The following is a 21,599-nucleotide window of genomic DNA, read 5'->3' on the forward strand; positions in this document are numbered from 1 at the left end:
TAGCGCTCATGACTGGACTGTCACACTGCCATATTGCAGATCTTCTGCTATCAGAATTCTTTTATTCCCCGAACTGCATCTCTCTGAAACTCGCTTCCCCAAAGTAGTTTTGCTCCAAACTTCAACCTGCAGCTGTTAAAATACATCTGTCACAGATATTTTATGAATGAAGGACACCTGTAATCTGGGGCATGGATTATTTTTTTTTTCATTCGTTTGTTTAAAAAATAATGTGAAGGAAGCTCCCTAACACTTCTTCCTCACCAATTTAGTATTGAAAAAGACTGGTTTCATATCCTTTTGTACTTTATTTATCCCGAGTATGGTAATATTAGAATAAATTAAGTAACACAGAAGAGGACGGTAAGGTATAATAAGCAAAATAAATAGCTTAGGAAGGTGTTAAGGAGAGAATACGGGCTGTGGGCACACTGTAAACCTCCTATACTCTGGCCCGTATTTTTAGTGGCTATTGATATTTCGTGACACCTGTACACCTTACTTTTAATTTTTGTAATTTTATGTATCCGAATCTGGGCATAGACAAGACAGTCCGTTTCCTAAGGCCCAGCAGCCTTCCCCTATGTCACCTTCCTACGTACGTCACCACTGAGGGACCAGTACCCACCGTCCATACTGAATACATGGGATGACTATAGCATTTAGGGCTGCTGTAATGCTTTTAGCAGGGCGTTTTTGTGGCGTGTCACTTTTTTTTTTTTTTTTTTTAATGAAATACAGATGATCAACTTGTTCCCTGTCCCAGCTTCATATTTATCTCGTGCCCTTCAGAGCAGCAGCTAACTTCTCTGACCACTCGATCACCACTTTCCTTGTTGTTTGTTACTGATGCAAACAGTGTAGATATTTAAAAGATTTAAATAAAATGATGTAGATATTATTGGTGTAATAAACAAAATAAGTCGCTAAGGCAGGAATGATAGGAAACATCCACTGTCATCCTACAATAGAATACGTTTCTAAGTTACCTTTCCCTTGCAGCCGTCACGGGAGACTCGGCAGAATTACTGACCATCTCTGAGAAGGAAATCTTCTTGGATTACTTATACTATTATATCATTCCGCCCAACATGCTCCTTGTGTGGGTCGGGATGCTGTGGAAGAGACGAGCTTTCACCTCCTTTCTACACCATCTTTCCCTCGCCTCGTCTGGCCTGGCACTCAACAACTTCTCATTATTTACATCACTTGCAATGCCACTGCTTACAATGTGCTCGTTACTCACATTCGAGCTGCCTGGTTATGCTAGTAATCTGACGAACGGAAAGATGGATCTATTAAACGTGGAAGATATTGTGTTTCTTTACTGCTTCACCATCCAGATGTTTATAATATTCTTCCCGACCTATGCTTGCCTCACCCATGGAATGCTAATTCACCGACTGATAGCCAGGAATAACCATACTCTTCGTCTCTTTCTCACTACTTACGTAGCCAAAAGTCCTTCTAGCCAGTCTTTTATGGGTGACTTAGACGGACTGCAGGACATCCACGACACTTACATCAAGCTGAGACTCCTTCACAAGGATTTTGCCAGCATCTTTTCCGTGCCCCTGTTTGGTAGCGCCGCCTTCTTCCTGTTCCGGCTGTATGGAATCGTGTACTATTTGGTGGAAAACAGACATGAGATTCAGCTGCCCCTCCTTGTTCAATTGTCCGTGTCGAGTGTCCTGATACTTTCCCTCACGTTCCTCCAGGGCCACGTTGCTGACACCATCCAAAAAGAGGTAAGATGAAAGGATGGGAAGGGAAGGAATGGGAAGGAAAGGGGAGAGATGGGGATGGAAGGGAACGGGAGGGAAGGGATGGGAGGGGGAGGGAAGGGAAGGGAAGAGAAGGGAAGGGGATGGAAGGGAAGGGGATGGAAGGGAAAGAAAAGAATGAGAAGAAAATGCAAGGCTAAGGAAGGAAAAGGAAAGAAATTATATTTCAAGGAAGGGAAGGGAATGGATAGGGTGGTAAGTGAAAGGAAAGTAAAGGAATGGAAAGAATAGGTGAGAAGTAGAAATGGAAGGTAAATGAAAGGGGGAAATGGAAAGGAAAAGAATGGAACAGAATGAAGTGATATAATCTAAATATACAAAAATGAAAAGGAATGAAAGTGACTAGGAGACAAATGAGGGGATGGGAATAGGTGACAGAGGAAGGCAAGTGAGTGACAGGGAAGTAAAGGGAAAGGAATGGGAGATAAAAGATGCGAAGGGAATGGAAGGGAAAGGAAGGGAATGAACTAGAAGGGAAACACTGAGAGGGGAAAGTAAAGGAAGAGAGAGGAAGGCAAAAGAAGGAACAGAAAGCAAAGGAAGAGAAGACAAGGATGGTGGGGAGGAAAATGCACCGGTCGAGAGAGAGTGAAACGAATAAACACAGTAAGGATAACCTTTCTATAATTTTTGCATTCGCCAACACGCTTTATAGTCAGTAATTTTGGAGATATGAAACAATGAATCTTCTGGCAATAGATAGATAGAATATTAACAAAGTGAAAACATATGATTAAGAAAACGTATGAGGTTTCTACTTCGTTGCTGACTATTTTTTCCGCAAGTCAAAGTTTGGTTTTAAAGAGGGAATTGATCGCATGTTTTTATCGTAAGTCTCAGCCCTGTTTTCCTACTTTCACAGAGCTCTGCCCCACAAAGCATCATTCTAGAGTCTGCAAGCAACGTCTTCATTCACACCAAAAACAGCTACCACCAACAGGTTAGCTACTTTGCCTTCTTTGGGTTCATTTAATTAACTTTAAACACGGAGCCATGGTGTAATATTCTTTAGCTGAGGAAGAGTCTAATTCTCAAGGGGTTCAAAACTGCTTGGATTTATCTTTGCAGTGTTCGAATTTTGCTCATCTGAAAAACATGGTCTGAACCAGGATTAATCTCTGCAATGTTCGAATTTTCCTCATCTAAAAACATAGTCTGGTTTTAACCTTAATAAAGTTCCCATGATGACGTGTGCCCTTGGCATATCCCTCTGACGTCAGTGCTCAGCTTTGGAAAGACATTTCTGGCTGGTTGTACCAAATATTGCTTACATTAACTTACGACAGCTTATATCAGCAAAGAATCAGTCATAAAAGTTTGACAATGATAATAATGACCCCATCCTTCTCATGGCCGCGACAGCTCTAATATAGTACTCAATATCACGTAAAATTACGCGAGTGTCTTTAGCTCATAATCTTTATTGCTGTCACCAGACGATATTTTTCAGTTCTGAAGATAGGCTTAAAACTGGAAGAATTAGATGTAGATTTCACTAACGCTTCATCAGTAGACATCTGTCCTAAGACGAATTACACGTATAAAAGAATAAAATACAATGCAATAACAAGGAGCACTCATTAGCAGCAGTACTGGCTCTCTATAACTGGTCTGAAGGTCGAACTTTTGCCTCCGAGTTTACCCTTCGATAGATTCTTCTCAAAATTGAATCACTTCATCCCTGCTTCACTCTCAGTCCTCCATCAAGTTTGGTCTAAACTGGCTGAAAACCCTTTTGAGCTGACCTGTCCTTGTGACCTGGACTTTTGGCATATTGCACTCAAAACTAGTTTACTTCAAAGTCGACCTTTAACATTTCTGATGTGTTTAGTATATGTACACTATTCTGTATATATATATATATATATATATATATATATATATATATATATATATATATATATATATATATATATATATATATGTATGTATGTATGTCTGAGTTATTTTGTTCATACATTAACAAACAGACAAACAGACAGACACACCATATGATATTATAAAGCCTTGTTTTCTGCGCACGGGTGCAAAAAACGCGTCACTGGAGCAAAGGTGAAAATATATATTTATTGCATTTTTGCTGTGATTTATATTTCAGAACATGATGAAACAATTGACATTTTTTTTTATTGGGTCATGGAGAAAATACATATATCATTAATGTAAAATAAGTCCTTTAAAATTCTGCATTTTTGTTGTATCCAGTGACTAGACTTCTGATTATTATGTCATTCATTTTATTAAAATCATATGCCACCAGGATTACTTTTCATTAGAATTATCAGTTGCCCAACAGGACTTAAAACACGACTTAAACGTGTTAAGTAGAGCTCCCAGCCCATGCCAGGCGTGTGCTGGCCAGCCGTTACACTTCATGAATTAGCTCCATCTAACCATGTAGACAAATATACTCCACATTAAAATGGATCGAATCCAAAAGTAACGATATTTTACTGGTCAGCTGTATATCAGTTGCTTCATGGTAGCTTTGTAGTGTGTAAAGTGACACTGCAGGTACGTTGCTGAAGTAGCACCAGGGAATTTTTACAGTATGAGGAAAATATAACAATATCCTTTCTATGCGATGCAAACTTTTTTTTTTTTAGTCCCAGTCTCAGGCGATTCTTTTTAAAGTTAGAAACAATCTCCATTCACTAATCCTGTACTATGGGTATTTTCTTATGTCTATTGCTATTACTGCCAAAGGTATTATTTCACCTTAAGGGGGGAAGATCTGGCGTAGTGATGGAATAGGGGTACATTTTAGTTTCTATTAGTTTTTTTTCTTGATTGCAATAATTGCTAAATCAAGTGGTGTCCCTGAGCTGTTAATTCCCTCACTCAGCTTAGATTTGCCTTACATGAAGAAAGCGAAAAACTGGAACTAAATGGAAAGTGGAAAAAAGTTAAGAATACTCTCACCTTTTTTCTTTCAATAAACAAATATTTTATACTCTTTTCACACTAACTTGCCCTAGAATTTTGTCCTTTTGCAGCTTATGTACGTCAGTGGCAGAAAAAGACTACTATATTTCTATCCCTACATCCTTTCCACAGCACTTTTTTGTGACTAGCATCGTACACTAGCCCCAGTCTATTGCCGCAACTCGGTAGTCAAGACGGAGAGATGTCAATTCTAGGCCGAGTTACAGTAAAAGGAGCTTATCACAAGGCTGACTGTGAATCCAGATCCAACAATCCATTCCTAAAATCTTCATTACCGAGAGATGTTCCTTAAGCTGAAAATTATCTTCTGAGAACAACAAGAAAAATAAAAATATGCAAAAAACCATTGAGTGTAGGAGAAAAAGTTTGTATTTTATTCTATCTTTAAACAGCTGCTGAGTCAGATGGTGTCCCTGAGTCAGTCCCGACTCACTGTTCCTGTCGGTGGCATCTACAATCTGTCTAAGTCCAACGTGATCGGGGTTAGTAGTGAAATGTGTTGTCATTACCTCAGTACTAAACGTTGATGCTAGCTTTGATTTGGTCCGTGTGTGTGTGTGTGTGTGTGTGTGTGTGTGTGTGTGTGTGTGTGTGTGTGTGTGTGAGAGAGAGAGAGAGAGAGAGAGAGAGAGAGAGAGAGAGAATAAACTCTCACGGTAGGGTCTTCCCCAGTATTTTATTCCACTTAATACCCGACAATTTCATACAAGTAACAGTGGGACATAGGAGTCTTAGAGTGTTAATACTGTCACTTTCAACCTGCTTATGGTAGCATTCTATTTCATCAAACCTCAGACGATTCTATTCACCTGGAGGCGAGGATAGGAAAGTTACAGTGTTAAATGTGACTTTCCTGCAAGTTGAGATAGAAAAACTATCAGCTTTGAGTGCAACCCTTTTCCACTCACTCACTTTTCTTCACCTCTTCTCCACTATCACTCACCTTTCTTCATCTCTTCATTATCACTCACCTTTCTTTACCTCTTTTCCCTTATCACTCACCTTTCTTTACCCCTTCTCCGCTATCACTCACCTTTCTTCACCCCTTCTCCGCTATCACTCACCTTTCTTCATCTCTTCATTATCACTCACCTTTTTTACCCCTTTTCCCTTATCACTCACCTTCCTTCACCTCTTCTCCACTGTCACTCACCTTTCTTTGCCCTTTCTCCACTATCACTCACCTTTCCTCGCCTCTTCTCCACTATCACTCACCTTTCTTCGTTCTTTGTCTACTACCACTCACCTTTCCTCACCCTTTCTTCACTATCACTCACCGTTCTTCACCCCTCTCCATTATCACTCACCTTTCTTCACTCCTCCGCTATAACTCACCTTCCTTCAGCTCTTCCCCATTATAACTCGTCTTTCATTTACGTGTTCCCTTCAGAGATTTCATTCACAATAGAATCACTGCTAAAATTCAAACTTCTTCATGAGCTCAAACACGCATTAGCAGAAAGCCTGAAATTATACCTTTAGAAAATACACCTGTCCAGTGATGGTGCATATATACCGCTATCTTTACACTCATTTTTCAAAACTTCGATATCCTACAGGAGTTCACACAAATGTTTCATATTCAGCATTAACTGCTTCACTACAAAAACTCTCTATTTAAATTTTTTTACTGTTAGAGAGGAGTGACTTCTTAAGAACCCTTGCAATACCAAAAGTCTTTCCTAAGCTTAGTAGGATCATCAGGCCATTGAAAGTAAAAAAAAAAAAAACTACTGTAAGGGGGAGAAAATGAGTTACCTGTGCAAGTGGGACCTTAAAGATGGGGTGAGGGAAAGGTGGGAATACGCTCTTAGTTGCCTCTGTGATACTTTCATAGATGCAGAGATGATGGGTAATCAAGAAGTATATAAGGTAGAGGAGAGGCTGCTCAGTATTGGCAAGGGGAGTGCGAAGACTAGATAGCAACAAAAAAAATGGGAAGAAGAAAGAATTTGTGAAAAAAGAAAGAAAACGAAAGACGGAAAGAAAAATGGTGAAATAAAAAAAAGAAGTAAACCCTACAAAAAAGGATGAAGAGTGTGTCACGAATCAAATTCGCGACATTTCCCTTTTGTTGAGAAGCCACGAACTATTAGTGGAAAACTCACTGTTTATCGTTCAGTTAACCGCTCATTCGGACGGAAGCTTTGTCAAATCAATTTTTCAGTGTCATACGTTATCGTCTTTGCGTGAGACATTAGCGCTTCCGCTGAGCGATTTGTTTTGGGCGCGTTTCGCTCACTCGACCGTTAAAAAATGCGGCCTACTGCTCCCCTTTTTTCCCACAACTTACTCAGTCCACTGTTTGCTCTGACGGAGAGAGGTCCTGTGCTCCATAAGTGAGAGGTCAACCCAAGCTCCACTAGAATCACAGTTACCCAGTGCTCCCACCTTGGTGATACAAAGCATTCATCGACTAGTATTTCCTTCTTGTATTTTCCAAGTCTTAAGAGTTTAATTAAGGTATTTTTCGTAGGCGTAAGAATTTAGCTCGAGTGAGTGAGTGAGTGCGATCTCATTAATTTAATTTTGAATTGTAACGTTAAATTTATTTTGTAATCAATAAATTTAACAGTTCTTTTTCTTGAGCTTAATGTAAAGTAAACTCTTGTTTCATTTCTCCATAATTAAGCTTATTTTCCATATAGCTCCTAGCTTGCAAAAACGTTTTGCCATTCATAACTGGTACTTAGGCCAGTTTTGTTGTATTAAGCTTAAAATCCGTTGTGCCACCTAGGAGTTAAGCATCAGCAAGAACCTGATACTATTAGTATTAGTTATTTATTGTCAGGGGTGAAGTAACTTTCTCCAGAGGCTAACAGTACTAATTCAGCATTTGTGAGTAATTAATCTCTGCTGTGTACTGTTGAGAAAGTTTATAAATTCTCGTTCTTAGAGAATCGTGTGCAAGCCAGCGTAAAGTAATCGTTGCTTGATGTAGCAAGACAATCATTGTTCCTGCTTTTCAATATTATTGAACATTAGTATCAATTAAATAATATTTAAGCATTTATTTTAAAAACCCAGTGATATTATAAAAACCCCATGACAATTGGCGACCTCGCCAGGATATTAACTCCTAGCTCTAAAGCTATTCACGAGATAGTACTCACTCGTTCATATTTAGGAATTTATCATTAAAGTTTATAGGCACAAGTTTACTGGTGTTTACCGTGAATTTAGCAAGTGAATTTTGCTTGATTAATCCATAGAGTATTTAACTTATTTAGTACTTTATTTTTGGTAACGCCAGACGATTTTATTCGCTACTGGGTAGCCGCCGTACCCATTGTGTTAACTATTGAGTTCTCAGTTATTTGCATTTTTGCTTTAATCTTTGCCAGTTAACTAGATAAGACTGGTCACCACTAGCTTGTGTCTGTATTCTTTACTTGTGTTTATTAGTATTCGTTTGCGAAGCAGTCAGTACTCAGTTTCGGTTTGCTTAATAAATTAACGCCATGGCTACCGCTATATTTTTACAGGAAGCCAAAGAAATGGGTCTTATGGACCCAACCGAAATTAAAGAGTATATACTCTCACGGCATAATCAGGAGCAGCATGAGAAAGAGCGCGAATACGAGCGCGAACAACATGAACGTGAGCGAGAACAGCGCAAACACGAGCTAGTACAAGAGCAAGAACAGCGCTAATACGAGCGTGAACAACGCGAGAGAGAACGAGAACACGAACGTGCCGAGCGAGAAGCACGTGAAAAACACGAATATGAAATGCTGAAGCTCAAGCAAGATTCCTTGGCTTCAGACACATCTAGTGCAGTTGGTCCAAGCTCCACGAGCGTTCTCCCTGCACATGTCCTGGCGACCCCACGCATGAAGCTTCCTTCATACAAGGAAAGCGAGCAAATCGAGCCGTACATACCTCGTTTTGAGGACATGGCAGACATGTATCAACTGGATGAGGCAGCTAAGCGGATCCAATTTCTTAGTTTATTTGAGGGCCCTGCCCTCGATATTCTCCACAGAATTCGTGGAGACAATCTCACATATGAGATGATGAAAGCTGCACTCATTAAGGTGTATGGTCTCACAGTAGACGACGCCAAAGTTCAGTTCATGCGAGCTCGTCTCCAAGACAAGGAGACAGCTGTTCAGTTCCTTGATCGTCTCACAGCTTACTTAAATGAGTGGATGGAGAAAGATGAAACTCCTTCCACGCGTGAGGGGATAATTGACCTTATGCTGCGTACACAGCTAGAGAGGTCGTGGCCTGCTGAGCTCATAGCACAGCTTAAGATCTGCCAGGTGAAAGATGCCAGCCAAATGGCAGAAAAGGCTGACGCATTCTTTACTGCATACGAGTATCAAACTCGTAAGCAAAACACCTGGAACAGAAAACCTGATAAATCTGGGAAATCGTCTCAGACTGAACCCCAGCAACAAGGCCATTCTCAGAATAATGGCCAAGGTCCAAAACCGCAGAAGGACCAGGGGCAAAACACTCAGAAACCTGAGTGGAAGAGGTACAACAAGTACCCTAACCAACAGCAGTATCAGCCACGCAACCGACCGTCGGGACAAACTTTTCACAACCAGCTCAAAAGAGGCAGGAAGCGAATGCAGCCTTCATTCCTCAGGAGCAGCACGGTGGTCACGTCCCTAGCAGTACAGGTACTTCCCCACAGTTCACTAGTCCCACAGTGACAGTGAACCCCCCTCCACAGATGGCCAATGTTCCATCTTCTTCTCAAGGCACAATGTTTGCTGCATCAATTCAGCAGCCCTTATGAGTGGCTAGCTGCTTCCTCCACAGGCCCTCCCACAGGTGACAGTACCTTCCTTGTTCAGCCAGGGTTTGTGGGAGGCATTCCTGTGAAGGTCCTGAGAGATAATGGTTCCTCAGGTTGCTCTGTCAAGCAGAGCCTAGTTCGGCCTGAGCAGTATACAGGTCGACAGATCCATGCAAACCTTATTGATGGATCAGTGAGATTGTTCCCTGAGGCATGTATCCAGGTGGCATCTCCATTTTATACTGGTATGACACTTGCAGTTGTCATGCCAGACCCTTTATTTGACCTCATCATTGGAAATATTAATGGAGTCAAGGATAGTTGCTCCGATGATGACGCTACTCAGACTTCGGCTGCTGTGGTAACACGAGCCATGGTTGAGGCTCCAGACTGTGTCACCCCAGTGATCATTGAATCACCGCAAGATCTGATGTGTAGTCAACTTGTTGTGCAAGAACAACATTCTGGCCCGACACTTGCTGCCGTGCGGAACAAACAAAAGGGTCGAGTGATAAAGTATTCACGGGGGGTCGAGCCAAGTTCCTTCGCAAACAAGGACGGCTCTACCGTGAGTCACGAACACCCGAGGGCGAGGTTCGACTGCAGTTTGTCGTTCCCGCCAAGTACCGCCTAGCAGTGTTACAATGGGGTCATTGTTCAGCCTCAGGAGGTCACATGGGCAAAAGGAAGACCCAGGGCCGTATCCGAGCTGACTTTTTCTGGCCAGGGATGGGACGAGACATAGATAGTTTCGTCCGTTCCTGCAGTGTGTGTCAAAGTAACACCACTAATCAGGGACATGTCCTTCCTGTGCCGTTCGTAACCACACCTGTAATCTCTGAGTCAGTTGAGAGACAGGGTAGTGGTGAAGTGGGTGCAGACATGACGTCTCGCCCATTGGCCCCACAGGACACAATATGTCCAGGGTCTGTACATACATATTATGTACCATAAGTTAAGGGGGAAGTTCAAGAGAGAATTCTGCAGAGGCGACTCGAGGCTATGGAAGACCCGAGTTTGCACAAGGATTCTCAGCTTCCCGGTACTAATATAAGTACTGTAGGTTAAGGAGGAAGTTCGAGAGAGAACTCCGCAGAGGCGACTCGAGGCTATGGAAGACCCGAGTTTGCACAAGGATTCTCAGCTCCCCGATATTAATATAAGTACTGTAGGTTAAGGCACAGGTTGAGGACCCGTGTGCAGTTCGAGGCTATGGAAGACCCGAGTTTGCACAAGGATTCTCAACTTGCCGACCATAATCGTGTGCTAAAATTAATGGCGACCTCGAATGTACGTCGTTACAATGACTGCTAGGCAGAGAGAGTAATTGTAACATAATAAAATTTTGTCTCATTGACACTTTTGATGCTCCACCTAATTGGTTTTGCAGGTACAGCAATGGGTGTAGCAGTTTTGCTGTGCGGGCCAGCTGATCGTCTGCCGCACGCTACCGCCTCTTCTCCTCTGTCTTCGTCGTTGCCATGTTATTATTTACTATGTCATTTTACACGTAGGTACAGTTACACTACAACTGTCACACCTACACCATGTATTACAAACACCACGCTACACAACAATTAGTTGTCAGTGTAAATGTAGCGACTTTTCGCTCAGTTTGACCTGAGTACAGGATTTTCACCGTCGTCACGGAGTTTTCCCCTCAAGCTTGCTTCTATTAACGTAAATACGAGGTTTTTTCACTCACTGGCGACTGCGACTTTCTCCTGTAGCAGGATAGCACACACACCCTGGTGTGAATCTTGTGTGACTGAGTTAGGATGTGTACATATATATATATATATATATATATATATATATATATATATATATATATATATATATATATATATATATATATATATATATATATATATATATATATATCCACAAATTTTTTCCCATAAGGAAAAAATTTAATTTTGTAGGGGCGTAATGTCATGAATCAAATTCGCGACATTTCCCTTTTGTGAGAAACCACGAACTATTAGTGGAAAACTCACTGTTTATCGTTCAGTTAACCGCTTATTCGGACGGAAGCTTTGTCAAATCAATTTTTCAGTGTCATATGTAATCGTCTTTGCGTGAGACATTAGCGCTTCCGCTGAGCGATTTGTTTTGGGCGCGTTTCGCTCACTCGACCGTTAAAAAATGCGGCCTACTGCTCCCCTTTTTTCCCACAACTTACTCAGTCCAGTGTTTGCTCTGACGGAGAGAGGTCCTGTGCTCCAGAAGTGAGAGGTCAACCCAAGCTCCACTAGAATCACAGTTACCCAGTGCTCCCACCTTGGTGATACAAAGCATTCATCGACTAGTATTTCCTTCTTGTATTTTCCTAGTCTTAAGAGTTTAATTAAGGTGTTTTTCCTAGGCGTAAGAATTTAGCTCGAGTGAGTGAGTGAGTGTGATCTCATTAATTTGATTTTGAATTGTAACGTTAAATTTATTTTGTAATTAATAAATTTAACAGTTCTTTTTCTTGAGCTTAATGTAAAGTAAACTCTTGTTTCATTTCTCCATAATTAAGCTTATTTTCCATATAGCTCCTAGTTTGCAAAAACGTTTTGCCATTCATAACTGGTACTTAGGCCAGTTTTGTTGTATTAAGCTTAAAATCCGTTGTGCCACCTAGGAGTTAAGCATCAGCAAGAACCTGATACTATTAGTATTAGTTATTTATTGTCAGGGGTGAAGTAACTTTCTCCAGAGGCTAACAGTACTAATTCAGCATTTGTGAGTAACTAGTCTCTGCTGTGTACTGTTGAGAAAGTTTATAAATTCTCGTTCTTAGAGAATCGTGCGCAAACCAGCGTAAAGTAATCATTGCTTGATGTAGCAAGACAATCATTGTTCCTGCTTTTCAATATTATTGAACATTAGTATCAATTAAATAATATTTAAGCATTTATTTTAAAAACCCAGTGATATTATAAAAACCCCGTGACAATTGGCGACCTCGCCAGGATATTAACTCCTAGCTCTAAAGCTATTCACGAGATAGTACTCACTCGTTCATATTTAGGAATTTATCATTAAAGTTTATAGGCACAAGTTTACTGGTGTTTACCGTGAATTTAGCAAGTGAATTTTGCTTGATTAATCCATAGAGTATTTAACATATTTAGTACTTTATTTTTGGTAATGCCAGACGATTTTATTCGCTCCTGGGTAGCCGCCGTACCCATTGTGTTAACTATTGAGTTCTCAGTTATTTGCATTTTTGCTTTAATCTTTGCCAGTTAACTAGATAAGACTGGTCACCACTAGCTTGTATCTGTATTCTTTACTTGTGTTTATTAGTATTCGTTTGCGAAGCAGTCAGTACTCAGTTTCGGTTTGCTTAATAAATTAACGCCATGGCTACCTCTGTATTTTTACAGGAAGCCAAAGAAATGGGTCTTACGGACCCAACTGAAATTAAAGAGTATATACTCTCACGGCATAATCAGGAGCAGCGTGAGAAAGAGCGCGAATACGAGCGCGAACAACATGAACGTGAGCGAGAACAGCGCGAATACGAGCACGAACAACATGAACGTGAGCGAGAACAGCACGAATACGAGCGTGAACAACATGAATGTGAGCGAGAACAGCACGAACACGAGCTAGTACAAGAGCGAGAACAGCACAAATACGAGCGTGAACAAAGCGAGAGAGAACGAGAACATGAACGTGCCAAGCGAGAAGCACACGTGAAAAACACTAATATGAATGCTGAAGTTTAAGCAAGATTCCTTGGCTTCAGACACATCTGGTGCAGTTGGTCCAAGCTCCACGAGCGTTCTCCCTGCACATGTCCTGGCGACCCCACGCATGAAGCTTCCTTCATACAAGGAAAGCGAGCGAATCGAGCCGTACATACCTCGTTTTGAGGACATGGCAGACATGTATCAACTGGATGAGGCAGCTAAGCGGATCCAATTTCTTAGTTTATTTGAGGGCCCTGCCCTCGATATTCTCCACAGAATTCGTGGAGACAATCTCACATATGAGATGATGAAAGCTGCACTCATTAAGGCGTATGGTCTCACAGTAGACGACACCAAAGTTCAGTTCATGCGAGCTCGTCTCCAAGACAAGGAGACAGCTGTTCAGTTCCTTGATCGTCTCACAGCTTACTTAAATGAGTGGATGGAGAAAGATGAAACTCCTTCCACGCGTGAGGGGATAATTGACCTTATGCTGCGTACACAGCTAGAGAGGTCGTGGCCTGCTGAGCTCATAGCACAGCTTAAGATCCGCCAGGTGAAAGATGCCAGCCAAATGGCAGAAAAGGCTGACGCATTCTTTACTACATACGAGTATCAAACTCGTAAGCAAAACACCTGGAACAGAAAACCTGATAAATCTGGGAATTCGTTTCAGACTGAACCCCAGCAAGAAGGCCATTCTCAGAATAATGGCCAAGGTCTAAAACCGCAGAAGGACCAGGGACAAAACACTCAGAAACCTGAGTGGAAGAGGTACAACAAGTACCCTAACCAGCAGCAGTATCAGCCACGCAACCGACCGTCGGGACAAACTTTTTCACCACCAGCTCAAAAGAGGCAGGAAGCGAATGCAGCCTTCATTCCTCAGGAGCAGCACGGTGGTCACGTCCCTACCAGTACAGGTACTTCCCCACAGTTCACTAGTCCCACAGTGACAGTGAACCCCCCTCCACAGATGGCCAATGTTCCATCTTCTTCTCAAGGCACAATGTTTGCCGCATCAATTCAGCAGCCTCATGAGTGGCTAGCTGCTTCCTCCACAGGCCCTCCCACAGGTGACAGTACCTTCCTTGTTCAGCCAGGGTTTGTGGGAGGCATTCCTGTGAAGGTCCTGAGAGATAATGGTTCCTCAGGTTGCTCTGTCAAGCAGAGCCTAGTTCGGCCTGAGCAGTATACAGGTCGACAGATCCATGCAAACCTTATTGATGGATCAGTGAGATTGTTCCCTGAGGCATGTATCCAGGTGGCATCTCCATTTTATACTGGTACGACACTTGCAGTTGTCATGCCAGACCCTTTATTTGACCTCATCATTGGAAATATTAATGGAGTCAAGGATAGTTGCTCCGATGATGACGCTACTCAGACTTCGGCTGCTGTGGTAACACGAGCTTGCATAAACGTTTTGCCATTCATAACTGGTACTTAGGCCAGTTTTGTTGTATTAAGCTTAAAATCCGTTGTGCCACCTAGGAGTTAAGCATCAGCAAGAACCTGATATTATTAGTATTAGTTATTTATTGTCAGGGGTGAAGTAACTTTCTCCAGAGGCTAACAGTACTAATTCAGCATTTGTGAGTAATTAGTCTCTGCTGTGTACTGTTGAGAAAGTTTATAAATTCTCGTTCTTAGAGAATCGTGCGCAAGCCAGCGTAAAGTAATCGTTGCTTGATGTAGCAAGACAATCATTGTTCCTGCTTTTCAATATTATTGAACATTAGTATCAATTAAATAATATTTAAGCATTTATTTTAAAAACCCAGTGATATTATAAAAACCCCGTGACAGAGTGTAGAAGCAAATATAACAATGCTGGAAGGAAGAAGAAGAGCAAAGTGCAGAAGTGGGAAGAAAAAACGGAGAAAATAAAAAGTGAAAAAAAATGTGCTTATAGAAAGATTTAAAAAAAAAATCGTAGATGAAAATGAATCAAAAAGAAGAAGAGAAAATATGAAAAAGGAGAAAAAGCTGATGTAGAGAAGAGAAGGAAAAAAAAAAAAGATGGAAAAAACAGGGAAAGAACACAGCAGACCACGAACAGGAGTTGAGAAAATGAAAGAAATCAAGAAGAGAAAGAGAAAAGAATGTAGAAAAGCAGGAGCCGGAAGAGAAAAGAGTACACAAGACTGCGAAGACGAAGACAATAAATACAGAAGAGAAAGAAGACCGTGGGAACAGCGGAAAGCAACAAGAAGAGAGTGAGAAAATTACTGGCGATAATGAACAGAAGAATGTGAATAAAAGGAAAATGGAAGAGAAGAGACTTAGAAGGGCAAGAAGACGATAAAAATACAAGAGCATGATCAGGAAATTAAGAAGACACACGAGGAAAAGTCACGAAGAAATATTACAATGATTTCAAAAACAGAAGAGGAACGAACTGATAAAAATAACTAGGTAGGAAAAGAATAACAAAGCAGGAAACTGAAAATAAAGAGGGAAGAGAGAGGATATCTTACAGAGAAGCAATTTATGTGAAAAATGAAAGAGAATGAGAGGAGAAGGGAAGGGGAAGGAACTCCGCGAGGTCAAAAGAAAAGGCAAACAGAACAGGAAATGAGAGAGAGAGAGAGAGAGAGAGAGAGAGAGAGAGAGAGAGAGAGAGAGAGAGAGAGAGAGAGAGAGAGAGAGAGAGAGAGAGAGAGAGAGAGAATAATGTCAGACTCGTTCAGTATTGCCGTTTGTGGATGTTCATTTTCACCTTAAGTTATGGTATCTATTTTTGCGATGGTTTCTCTAAGACTGCTATATTGTCTAACACCGCAGACTGTGAATGCTGGCCAAGAAATACGAATTTCATGCATTTTTGTCTCTACTCAGTAAAGACACCCTTCCAACGATACACAACTCTTCCTCTCTCATGCTCCCCCTCCCTTCGTCTGGAACTCCTCTCTCCTCTTTTGTACCACCTCGCTCTTATACTGTATACTCTCCAAGTCAGTCTCTCACTTTGTGTCCTCCATCTGGCTGAACCACGTTAGTATACCTTTATATTTTCCGAGAATGTCTATATTTTCACAACATATTTTCCAGCCTTTTCCCTTTGTCCATCTTCGGCAATCTACTCAATGGCTCTCAGTGTTATTTATATCCCAAAACCTATGGCATCGTCCACATTTACAAGTGTACGACAGAGATGAAACTGATCTGTTGTCATGAAATGTTTTCTTTACTGCCACCTTACATTCTCATCACTGCCCTCACTTAACACTGTCCTTCCGTGCTGTATTCTTCTCCTTGATTAGTCTTCCAAATTGCTCCTTTTGCTCTCAACATTGGGTAAATATTTGAACACTCATATTTTCCAATTCCTGATCATCTCATGACACTTGCAGACACCATGATCTTGCTCTTCCCGACACCACTTTTATATCACTTCTTTCAAACAATCATATTTCTTTATCACAGCAACTTCTGCCCTTTTTCTGGTATCAGTAGTGCATCGTCCACAAAATGAGACAAAGATAATTCTCACTCATCACTTCCTCTCTGCAGAACCTCTTCTCTTCCCACTGATTCCTCTTTTCCCTAGTTCATTGCTCCATCCATATGTGCATCAGTGAGCCATAACGACATGACACAAACCTGTTTCAGTTCTGTATTCAAGCTTATCATCCCATCCAGTATACAGTCTACTGTCACAGTTTTTGTTTCATCATACATACAGTGGGTAACTTTTGAGTAACTTTCCTTTTACTTATTCTACATCTAACGCCTTCCAAAGTCCCTCTCAGTCTACTGTATATCAAGGGCAATGTGTGTGTGTGTGTGTGTGTGTGTGTGTGTGTGTGTGTGTGTGTGTGTGTGTGACCCCAGTTTTTTACCTACAAAAACGAAATTTTGCACAGTGATAATCCTTTACCCGGTCTAGGATGTAAAGAAGATACAACTCCAACCAGTGCCGGTCCTACCACTAGGCAAACTAGGCGACCGCCTAGGGCGGCATTGATTTGGGGGCGCCAGATTTTTAGATATTCTAGCAAATTTCTGCTGATCAGTGTGATGATCAGTGATTCAGTATGCTTAAGGGGTACTGTTAATAAATGTGAACTCTACGATTAAAATCTTTTGTAGAAGCCAGTAACTTGTAATAGTAGAACAGGAATTTATTGGAAGAGTATTTAAGGAAGAGGAAATTATTGGAACATTTTTTGGTTGGACTTAAAAGCACTTTAGAAAAGGCATAAAATAATTTCGAAGCTATAATAAATAGGTTTGCAGTAATATGTATACTATATAGTTAATTACACTATATTTAAGCTTCAAAACTTTACTATTCTAGTTATTATTTTCGTACATTCTTTCGAAGGTGGATTTCGTGAGTTTGCTGTATTACGGGCCGGCCATGATGCGAAATGGTGGTCTGCTAAGGTTAGACAAGATTCACCAGCACTGCAGAGGCGGAAGAGTAACGGGACTCGGGAGTTAGTGTTTCGTCATTTGTGTTGGTTTGCAACCCCAGACTCTACTGTATTGGTGAGTTTTTAACATTTTATTTTCAACTGCTAGGACATAAGATGAAACTTTTGTGTTGTGATTGTTTGTCGTGGTGTGTGGGGATTGGGTTCGGGCTGAGCCATTGTTGTGTTTTGTGCAACCTGTTTAAGGCCACTCCCATAGTTAATATTTTACCAATTGTGATTTAAGCATTATATATTTCTGATTCTGAGCAGTCCTATGGTGTATCGCGAAAAATTTAAAGAGGAATTGCACAAATTGTATTAATACTTATGTTTGGAATAGGCTATCTCCAAATTTAAAGATTTATGTTACAAAAGGGAGATGAATATTGGAGTGTTTTAGGTTTACATTTACAATTACAGTGAATTGTAAATAAGTTTTTTTTTTTTTAGAATTACAGAATAAAACCAGTTATACGAGGCAAACAATTATTGTTTAATTAATACTCATCTCTTCCACAGCCTAATCAGTGATGAACAAGGTAAAATGGCTACTAAAAGAAAACCGTCTGGGGCTGAGAGTCGTAAATGAAAAGCGAAGAAAGAGGAAGAACAAGCCAAGCTAGAGGGATCTTTCCTGAAGTATCTTAAGCATCATTCGAAGGAAGAGGAAATAATATTCCCACAGCATCATCAGCATGTTGAAGATACCCCACAGCGTATTCAGACTACTGCTGACTTTTCTTGTGCTAGTAGCTCAAAAGACTCAGTGAATTTTATCCACGGTGAAAGATTATTGACGGGTGAGGGCAGTTCACAGCAACAAACGGATCAACATGACATAAAAATACCCTCTGACAGCACATCCCCAAAGGCAAATACAGAAAATACAGAAAGCGATGTTAAAGAATTAAGTAGCAAGATTTATGATGATGTCAGTTTTCAAGTAACCGAAACAGAAACGGCAAATACCCTGAATTATGGTGACCCAGCTACTTGGCCAAAATGTGATGATAACGTCCGATGTTGGTTGAGCATGGCGTGGATCAAATACAAATTTATGATTTTCCCAAGGACGAAACAGGCAGGAAATTCTCTACACATCACTACACAAGAACACTACCCGATGGTGAAACACTTCAACGAAGCTGGCTGCAGTATTCCGTCTCCAAAAATAAGGTGTTTTGTTTTTGTTGCAAAGTATTTAAAAGTAAAATTAATGTTTCTTCACTAGCACAAAACGGCTCAAATGATTGGAAAAACATAGCAGCTATTCTCTCTTCTCACGAGAAAAGTATTGACCATCTAGAGAATTTTCATCAGTGGAAAGAGCTTGAAAAACGATTGAAAACTGGGACATCTATTGATGAACAAAACATTAGAGCACTGAAGCAAGAAGAAGAGTACTGGCGTCAAGTACTAGATAGACTGATTTCATTGGTGAGAGTTCTTGGTGAGCAAAACCTCGCATTTCGTGGAAGCCATGAAAAATTATACACTCCTCATAATGGTAACTTTTTAAAATTTGTGGAATGGCTAGGTGAGTATGACCCTGTTATGAAGGAACATCTTCGCAAAGTAAGAAATCAAGAGACACACGTCCATTACCTTGGGAAACATATTCAAAATGAACTAATTCTGCTCTTGGCAAATGCTGTTCAGAAAAAAATTTTGGAAGCTGTTCGTGAGGCAAAGTATTTTTCGATTATTCTAGATTGTACACCTGACGTAAGTCATGTGGAACAGATGACACTGATAGTTCGTTATGTGGACATTGCCAAACCAGATATGGAAGGTAATGAGATGCAAGATTCACTGGTGAAAATAAAAGAAAATTTCTTGGGTTTCATACCATTAAAGGAAACTACTGGTTCTTTCATGACGGAAACTATTTTGCAAAAACTAGATGAATTGTCACTGTCAGTTGAAAATTTACGAGGTCAAGGTTATGATAATGGGAGTAACATGAGAGGCAAGGAAAACGGAGTACAGCGTAGAATACTGAACATTAATCCCAGGGCATATTTTGTTCCATGTAGTGCACATAGTTTGAATTTGATTGTTAATGATGCTGCAAGATGCTGTTTGGATGCTACTAAATTTTTTGACCTCGTGCAACATATTTATGTCTACTTCTCTGCATCAACTCGCCGTTGGAACGTTCTTATATCGCGTGTACCTTCACTAGTTGTTAAACAATTGAGTGAAACAAGATGGGAGAGTAGAATTGATGCTCTGAAGCCCCTTAGGTATGAGCTTGGTAAAGTTCTTGATGCATTAACTGAAATAGCCAATGACTCTACCCTCATAGGATCAAGTGGTACGTCTACACGTGCAGAAGCTGAATCTCTCGCAAATAGCATTTCTAAGTTCAAATTTGTTGCCTCATTGATTGTGTGGTACAACATTCTTTTTGAAATTAACTTAGCAAGCAAGCATCTGCAGTTAACAAATGCGACATTGGACTCAGCCATTAAACAACTGGAGCATTCTAAAAAGTACCTTACTGACTGCAGAAGTGATAAAGCTTTTGAAGAGATGCTCGTAGATGCTCGTGATTTAGCTGATAATCTAGAACTATCAAGCGAATTTGAACCTGAGCCAATCCGCATCATAAGAAAAAAACAGCAGTTCTTTTATGAAGCAAGAGATGAACCTATCCAGGACCCCAAGCAGAATTTCAAGGTGAACTTCTATTTTGCTGTTATACACACAGCAGTTCACTCAGTTTCAGAACGATTTGAACAAATTTCACACCTTGAATCTGTGTTCGGCTTTCTTTACGATATCCATTCTCTAAGGGACAAGTCAACACAACAACTAATGGATATGTGCCAGAAGATGGAGTCTGCTTTGCAGGGAAAAGATTCTAAGGATATAGATGCTCAAGATTTATGTAATGAATTGAAGGTCATTGCAAGAAGACTCGAAAAAAGCTGTGGGCCTCTGAACGTACTAAAGGATATTTGTGAACAGAAACAGGTAGACAGTTTTCCAAATACCTATGTTGCTCTTCGGATACTCATGACTCTACCTGTTAGCGTTGCTAGTGGAGAACGAAGCTTCTCAAAACTTAAATTGATAAAGACATACCTAAGATCCACAATATCACAAGAGAGACTTTCTGGACTAGCCACTCTTTCAACTGAGCATGACATTGCTCAAAGACTACAGTATGTGTAAAGGAACTGATAACAGATTTTGCGAAGCAAAAAGCTCGCAAGTTAATTTCTAAGAAAGATAAATTGTCATTGCAAAGGTTTATTTTTAGTTCATGTGCAGTTACTTTTCATTTTCATGTCAGCAAATAGATAAAGTGTTATGGATCTTGATGATAAATAATAAGTTTTATTATGAGAATAAAAACATACTTTTTTTTATACTTTTATGTATATAGATATTGTACATCAGTTTTATTACAATTAGCTTCAAACTGATGTGTACAGGAATGTTAATAAAACGTCACATCATTCACATGTCTGCTATACAGAGGGGAAATGAGATGTACTACGTACATGTTTATTAATATTGCAATAAAAATGCACCATAGTCATGTTTTTCTCTTCCAAGCTTGTGTGCATAAAAATTCAAGATGGGTGGGAGGGTGGGGGGCGACACCACCAGTTTGCCTAGGGCGTCAGATGTCCTAGGACCGGCACTGTAAATACATTATACCATCTTGCTTAAGTTATTCTAATTAGGTCAGACAGCTGACGTATATGGAAATGTTCCTGACTCGTCTGGTTCCCTTTCATATATTGATGTCCCCTATATTAGGTTGTGCCTCGACTCACAGTCACCAGGTGATGAGTGCAGGTATGTAATGTAGAAAGGCATTACATATCTGCAGTCGATGGTGTTCTCTTGGTCGAGGCTTTTTTACCATTAGTGTAGGTCTAGTTATTTGTCTCTTAGGATTTAGTATAGGTTAGCGATTTGTCTGTTAGGTGGTTAGTTTTAGGGTCTTTAGATTAGGCATTTTAGTTTATAAGTAATATAAGGTTAAAAATAT

The 21,599-nt window shown here is 40.4% G+C and overlaps 1 protein-coding gene across 1 annotated transcript; it reads left to right on the forward strand.

Moving 5' to 3' along the window:
* Positions 1 to 1,481: 1,481 nt before the first annotated feature.
* On the forward strand, positions 1,482 to 20,770 carry LOC145391852 (zinc finger MYM-type protein 1-like). Its single transcript, XM_080266340.1, has 3 exons — positions 1,482 to 1,748; positions 2,647 to 2,724; positions 19,334 to 20,770. Exons 1-3 carry the CDS (start codon positions 1,482 to 1,484, stop codon positions 20,768 to 20,770), a joined length of 1,782 nt encoding a protein of 593 aa, XP_080122466.1.
* Positions 20,771 to 21,599: the final 829 nt, after the last annotated feature.

The sequence above is a fragment of the Coenobita brevimanus genome, chromosome 20 (assembly GCF_032717465.1).
Source record: "Coenobita brevimanus isolate Jiangsu-jjx chromosome 20, ASM3271746v2, whole genome shotgun sequence".
In the NCBI taxonomy this organism is placed as follows: domain Eukaryota; kingdom Metazoa; phylum Arthropoda; class Malacostraca; order Decapoda; family Coenobitidae; genus Coenobita; species Coenobita brevimanus.

Coding starts and splice junctions, on each gene's coding strand:
- LOC145391852 (XM_080266340.1), top strand. CDS start 1,482: ATGGGTGACTTAGACGGACTGCAGGACATCCACGACACTTACATCAAG. Junction 1,749..2,646: donor CTGACACCATCCAAAAAGAG/GTAAGATGAAAG, acceptor CTACTTTCACAG/AGCTCTGCCCCACAAAGCAT. Junction 2,725..19,333: donor AAAACAGCTACCACCAACAG/GTTAGCTACTTT, acceptor CATGTGGAACAG/ATGACACTGATAGTTCGTTA.